The sequence below is a fragment of the Spinacia oleracea genome, chromosome 1, assembly GCF_020520425.1.
Source record: "Spinacia oleracea cultivar Varoflay chromosome 1, BTI_SOV_V1, whole genome shotgun sequence".
NCBI classification, from domain to species: Eukaryota; Viridiplantae; Streptophyta; class Magnoliopsida; order Caryophyllales; family Amaranthaceae; genus Spinacia; species Spinacia oleracea.
In genome coordinates, this window is record NC_079487.1 from 90206341 (window position 1) to 90213329 (window position 6989).

Genomic DNA, 6989 nt, shown 5'->3' on the forward strand with positions numbered 1-6989 from the left:
AACATTTTTGAACTGAGTGAGAGATACAGGGAATACACAACAATCACAAAGAACAAATGTTTCTCCATCTTATGATCCGTTTCGTAGTTGTTGATCTGTTCTACACAACCAACAAACCACACAATGAATGTACTTTTGGGACTTTCCATTCAACTTATGCCCGTTTTGTAGTTTAATTAGTTGTTTTGTAGTTTAGTTTCAAGCAGGTTGTTCTTATAGTACACTTATATCAATCTAATTATAGATGTGATTGAGATCGGTTAAACGAAGGCATAAAATCATGATTTGGATAACACGTGTTGTTGTTGTCTTAATTAGTAGTTATTTCCATGATAAGTACATGTTCTAGATTTATATAGCTTCTTCTTTTAGTTTGATTTCAATGCTGTAGGAATTTTTGTTGTTTGAAGGTCCATTGTTCTTTGACTATGCTAGTGCTCATTTTACATCTTTCTAATCTTTAGTTTGTTGTGAAGCCTCTTATTTATCAAATTTCACATGCTAAGGTGATTTGATCGATGTGTTAGTAAAGTTTATGGATCGATAATTTGACATATTAAACTTTCTTTGCAGATTATTGATGATCCAAGTGATGATGGTGAAATATAGATAAGAGATCAACAATTTGTCTACAACCTAAGCTCTAGCATGTCGATAGGATTTTCTCGCTTAATTAGTACGTAGTTAAGATTTTTTTATTTTATCTTTGGACTATCTTCATTAATGTAGAAAAATGACGCTAGGATTGTAGTTGTTTTAGAAATATTGTTTTTAATTTGGTTTTATTGGACAATGCAAATGAATGAATGGATACTATTATAACTTTTTTCCAAGCTTCACTTTTTGTAAGCTAATTTATTTTACGTATAAATTAATTTGAGATTCTATGATAGTGTTATACATATTCAAATTTAAATCGGGTTGTGCATCCATGTGTATTCAATATAAACAAATAGCATCATGGTTTAGATCAAATCCAAAAAATTAAAAAAAATAAGCGGAAAATTGTGACGCTCAAAAGAGTCTATATTATTTTGGAGGGAAAGTAGAAAGGCATAAAACAACGGAGTACTTCGTCGAAACTTGCTGAGTATTGGTGCGAACCTAGGAGAATAGGGACGAAATCAGTCTAAAAGAGCGGAATATGGACGGATAAAAGCGTCGAAAAATGTGAAAATTGTGACGCTTTAAACCGACAAAAAATTTCGACTACCTAGGTAGTCCATATGTGTTGTATTTTTCGACGCTTTTTTGTGCCGAAAAATATCGGCTGTAAATATATAGACGGTCTGTCAGACCGTCGAAATGTGAAATATCGACGGTTTTTTGCGTCGAAATATTACCAGAAAAGCGTCGAAAAGTGACGCGTTTTTTTGTAGTGATTACAATGTGCGGTTCCTTTGATATTTTTTTAAAGAGACTGCATTTTCAGATATACGGTTTCTTTGATGCTCCTCTGTCATAAACGTGCAACCTAAGAAACCAGATTTATTAAATTAATAAATCTGGTTTCTTTGATATACTTTTTTTATTATTATTAAATTTTAAATGGCTGCTACAACCAATAAATTAGTGACAGATAGTATATTTTCAAATTACATGGTACCTATTAGATTCCATTCAATATACAAATTGGCTCAATTTAATGGTAAAATTCCATTAACTCTATATTATATATATGCATAAAAATACTCCAAACCGACCAATGTACCTTCTTGTTCTCCAAAACAATAAATTAAATAAAACTAATGTAATATATAACATTCTTCAAACTCCAATCACAGGCTTAAATCCAAAAGAATACTTCAAATGTATTAACTTGCTATGAGATTCGCAAAACATTTGTTAAAAAGTGTCAATATGCACTAGCTATAAAGATCATTCATGATCAACGTCCAAAATATCATTTTCTTCATCTTCATGAATCTGATCATTGATAACTTGTTTTTGCTTGAAAAAATATGTAACCAAAGTATCACATATCTCATCAATCATCGGTTGAGAATAAGTGGCAGGAACTTGAGGAAAGTACTGCATACAAGACATAAAATCGATTAGAATAAAAGATATAAATCCGAATGGATGTAAAGCCATCAGTAAAATAGAAGTTGAAATTTGTTATGGTGTATTAGCAATGATAAATTTATTTTCCCTTATTTATTTTTCAAAAAATTAAACATAAAATTTTTTTACTGAAGCAAGAAAAAGAATAGTACTCTGCTAAAGTAGAGGGAGAAATAATGCAGAGGAATTTAAAGCACTGCATCAGTGTGTACTCAACCTAACTATTTCACATTTGTATCTTAAACTCTTAATCTGATGCAGGATCAAGTTTGAGCATATCACTTGGCAGCAGAAATTTCAGCTTGAATCTGTCCTGCTTGCAATAATCTATCCTATTAACTCATGCAGTGTACTGATTTTGCAACACGAGATTGCACAGTAAACAAGGCCATGGAGGTCTTTAGAATGACTTAATAATGGAAAAATGGAAACTGGCTGCCAATTCACATAAGCAATCACCTTTCATTTCTCACCCATATCCAGTGGGACCTGTCTGAATTATTATATCTGTCAAAGTGTTTGGTGTCGTAAGCTAATAGGAAAGGCCCAAGTGTGCTGACAAGTGAACTTATGGCGATTAATGAAGGTCTTCTGATTGTGGTTGAGAAAGGGGGGCAGAACATGCACTGTCATCCAATCAGATTCTCAATTTGCTGTGAAGCACTTGCTAGAGGACACACAAGTACCAGATGCTAATTTTAATCTAATATTGCAATGCAGGGAGCTTGTTACGCGGATCACTAACATTCAAATTCAGTTCAGTCCCCGAAGAACCAATGTAGCTACTGATATCTTGGCCAAGACTTGTAGGGTGGAGGACAGTTATTATAATAGCTTCTGTCGTAACCCTGTAGTTTTGTTTGGTAATCCTTGTGATTTTCTTGTAACTATAATTCAGGAAGATACATCCCTGATTGACATGGTTGTACTTTGGTAACTTTTTAATTTAATGGTTTTGCCTGGCTTTGCATCAAAAAAAAAAAAAGCTATTAGGAAAGGTTATCTCGTGCTACTGGTTAGCTAAGGGTGGATAGCTATCATCCTATACGTCAGGGACATAGAAAGACTGCTGCTTCAATCAGATAGGCTATACAACTTATTCGACAAATTGTTACAGAAGTTAAGTGGTTAAGTCTTGGTACTCGGATCTCCTATGTTAGATGCAAACACTGATTATGAACAAGGAGATGAAAGGCTTACCTTACTTTTTCCCTACAACATCGACACAAGGCCACCAGTAGACGAGACAAATCTCGTTAACTGGAAGTTCCAACTCGAAGATGACATGAAAACAATCCAGTTTCAGGATAACAGGAACCAAATTGCTGAGGTTTTAGCAGCTAATGATCTTGTTTGTGATGATTTGGGTTCTATTTGTCATTCAGATACTTTAACACTCAGTGATCATATTCATGAAATTGTTATGTCTGCGATTTCGTTCCACTTGATGAATAATCATGAGCCTGAGTACAGAAATGGGAAGCTGGTTATTTCTTCTGGGAGTTTGTCCCATGGGTTGATTTTTTTGGAAAATTGAAATGAACTTATTATTTTGTGTGGAAGTGACTTATTTTGTTTGAAATGAATTTGTGTGTGATATTTGTCTGATTTTTTTTGTTCCATTGTTTGAAATTTATTTGAACTAAAGTTATTTTGTTTTAACTTATCATCAACTTTCTATGGAAAATAACAAGTGGAAGATCTTTCTATGGAAAATCCTCAATAACAGTTTGCCTATTGGGAAGGAGTTCATTAAAAGAATAATTATAGTGGAGTCCATGTGCAGATTCTGCGAGAAGGAGATCGAAACCCTGGAACACCTATTTCGTGATTGTTCAATAAGTAGGCACGTATGGGCTGCAGGAAGACTGGGCTTGAGAACAGACCAACAAACAAATATTTCTATATCTATATGGATCTGTAACTGGTTTAGAATGTTTAGGAGTTTGAAGGATGGTGATAGCAATAGATTTAGCTATTTCACTGCATTAACGTTGGTCAGTCTGGTGCATGAGAAATGATATAGCCTTCAACAACAGGAAGTGCAATGCCATTGTTATTTTGGAAAGCATAGAGAGTAATTACAAGTTGGAGATTCTAAGCTGGGAAAAGATAAAGGATTTCAGGGACAAGGTTAGGATTGATGAACCTTTGGAACCCCCAGGATTTGAAAGAGAGCAAAAACTGGAAGAACCACCTGGATTCGAGAGGATCGTCCAAAACCAAGGAATTGACACCCAGCACCTCAAAAACAATCATCTACCTGTAGAGAAGTTTATTGTTCACTAGACATCAGCAATCTAGTTCCATCTAGGCAAACAGATTAGGATATTGGTTGCAGGGAAGTCTGTTATCTAAGAGCCTGCTTACTCAATTGAAAAGTGTATTATTATACCTAAACAATCACAACCAAGAGAACAATGTCTTAAACTCATCTCTTCTAAACTAAAAAACTGCCATGTTCCTATGCGAGGAATCAATCATGACATGCAAGAAAATAGCAGTTCGGCTATTGACAGTAGCAAAGTTTCACCAATAAGAAGTGACTGTTTTTGAGGAAGCACAGAGCCACAGAATGAAAATTTTGAATTACAATGCCAATTTCTCATCATGATAAAAAAATTGTGCAAAAGAGTTTCGGGGAAGTACTGAAAACTTAGCAGTGAATGGAAACAAAAGGGAACATATATAACTAAGAAAAAACACATCAATCTTAAACCAAAGTGAGATATATCTTTATTTGGAAAAAAAATGACGGTTACCTTTGGAGGAACCAGTTGTTGTCTCTTTGATATTGTCTCTTGCATGTAACGACATACATAATATCCAGAATCATTGGTTCCTTGAGCTTGACGAGGACACTATTTCATAATGAATTTCAAATCAATAATTCAGAAAATATTTGACTGTTTTAAGGAAAATATATCATATTGTATTAAGAAGAACTAAGTTTAAGGTATGAATTGCATACTTGTGGTTGAATCCACATAATTGCTGGATTTTTTTTCATTTTGATATCCTTTCGATGAACAACGGAAAATTTTAACATTCCCCTGCAGAATTTGACAAGTTAGATACAAAAAGTATGAGCAAGTATTATTTATAATTGGAATAATGAAAGATACATACGCCAAAATGATCCCCTGAACGAATTCTGGAATTTAATTTTCCTGTCCTGTTGGATCAAGCCAAAACACTGTTCCTTTTCACGGACTAATGACAACTAACATCCAATGTCGTCTATATAAAATGTATTAGTGAAACCAACAACAAACAAAAAAGTATTAAGAAAGTTCATGAAGTGAACATAACTAACATTTCAATGTACGGAGCAAAAAATATTTGATTTATATTTTTGCCTCCATTGCACCCAAAAACATTACTCAAATAGTCAGATCGATCTTTCTCTTCTGCCGGGGTTAACGGAGAAAGAATATTAACATCGCAAAAGCCATACATTCCCAATACACTCTCCTTTCTACACCCCTCGCTCAAGTACCTTACACATCAAAGTATATATATATTAAGTGTTGGTTCTTAGTTTCAAGACAAGGGATATTTTACACGGTGGTGCCTATATGCTTTCAGGATTTCAGGACAAGTCGGATATATGCACGCATAATTTTCTATATACTAGTCATTATAAGTTCATACTGCATAAACCAAGTACATGAGATGGACCAAATGGCAGCAACAAAAATAGCAGATACAACAACAGCAACAACAACCGAAATGGCAGCAACACAGCAAAAGCAGAACCAGCAGATCAGAAGCATTAGAAGCAAACCAGTAGCATCAGACGCATATCAGAAGAAGCAGATCAGAACCTTGAAGAATATTCGTGACTTACTGATAAAATCAGACGCATATCAGAAGCATTAGAAGCAGACCAGTAGCAACACACATTAATCAATTTGTGACTTACTAATAACATAGGTACAAGTGAAATTTAGTTAAAGAAATACAGAGTATGTAGCATGATACATACCGCATGAAAAGCGACATGTGAGATGCTCTGACATCTCTTTGGAAGCACCAATCAAAAATAGCTTCATAATCAAACGTAGCTTCTATCTCCTTGCAAAGCACAAAAAATGGTATTGGTAATGCGATGGTCTCATTCTTCTTTCTCATTCCCATAGCTTCATTCTTGAAAACTTCTAATAGACCGGAGGTCACCTTGGCACGATCCTCATCAGTGATCTTATACTTTTTTGTGAATGTAGCTTGTGATGATGATGGCGATTGCGAGAAGGGGTTGCTTTCTTTTTCTTTTAGTTGCTTAAAAAACAAATAATATAAATTATTAGTGGAATGCACATAGAAAATAATATAAATTATTAGGAGAACAAGTGAGAATACCTTTTTCTTTGGAACTAACACACCGGAGTTCACTTTGGCACGATTATCATCAGTGACCTTATACTTTTCTGTGGATTCTGCTTGTGATGATGATGGCAATTGCGAGAAAGGGATGGTCTCTTTTTCTTTTGGTTGCTTTAAAAAAGATATAAAAACTATAAGTGGAATGCACATAGAAACTTATAAACACTTTATTAGGAGAATAAGTGAGGATACCTTCTTCTTTGGAAAAATTAAGTGAGTCGGCCATGGAACAAAACTATCCTTTGCTTGACAAACGAAACTGAATTGTTCAGTAGGACACGGCTGTAGTGCAGTAGACACGATATCTTCCTTTATAGAGACTCGGCGATTATTAGGGGACACATCAAAAAAATGATTCTTAACCACTAATGATTCCCCTGGTATGTACACTTGTCCCGTTGCAACAATCTGGATTACTTTGTGTTCCTCAATCGCCAAACAACAGTCATGCGTACCCTTGTCATATTAAATACATAAGAAATGCAGTTAGTGTTAAGATCAGTAGAGTAGAGTAGCAATGCAGTTAGTGTTAAGATCAG

At 34.5% G+C, this 6989-nt stretch overlaps 1 protein-coding gene across 1 annotated transcript; it reads right to left on the minus strand.

Annotated features, from left to right (window-relative positions):
* Positions 1 to 1683: 1683 nt before the first annotated feature.
* On the minus strand, positions 1684 to 6336 carry LOC130466017 (uncharacterized). The gene is made up of 3 exons (XM_056834762.1): positions 5036 to 6336; positions 4827 to 4925; positions 1684 to 2031 (listed from the first exon to the last, which is right to left on the minus strand). Exons 1-3 carry the CDS (start codon positions 5111 to 5113, stop codon positions 1879 to 1881), a joined length of 330 nt encoding a protein of 109 aa, XP_056690740.1. The 5' UTR covers positions 5114 to 6336; the 3' UTR covers positions 1684 to 1878.
* Between the last annotated feature and the right edge of the window lie 653 nt (positions 6337 to 6989).

Coding starts and splice junctions, on each gene's coding strand:
- LOC130466017 (XM_056834762.1), bottom strand. CDS start 5,113: ATGTTAAAATTTTCCGTTGTTCATCGAAAGGATATCAAAATGAAAAAA. Junction 4,926..5,035: donor TTATGTGGATTCAACCACAA/GTATGCAATTCA, acceptor ATTATGAAATAG/TGTCCTCGTCAAGCTCAAGG. Junction 2,032..4,826: donor AACAACTGGTTCCTCCAAAG/GTAACCGTCATT, acceptor TCTTGTATGCAG/TACTTTCCTCAAGTTCCTGC.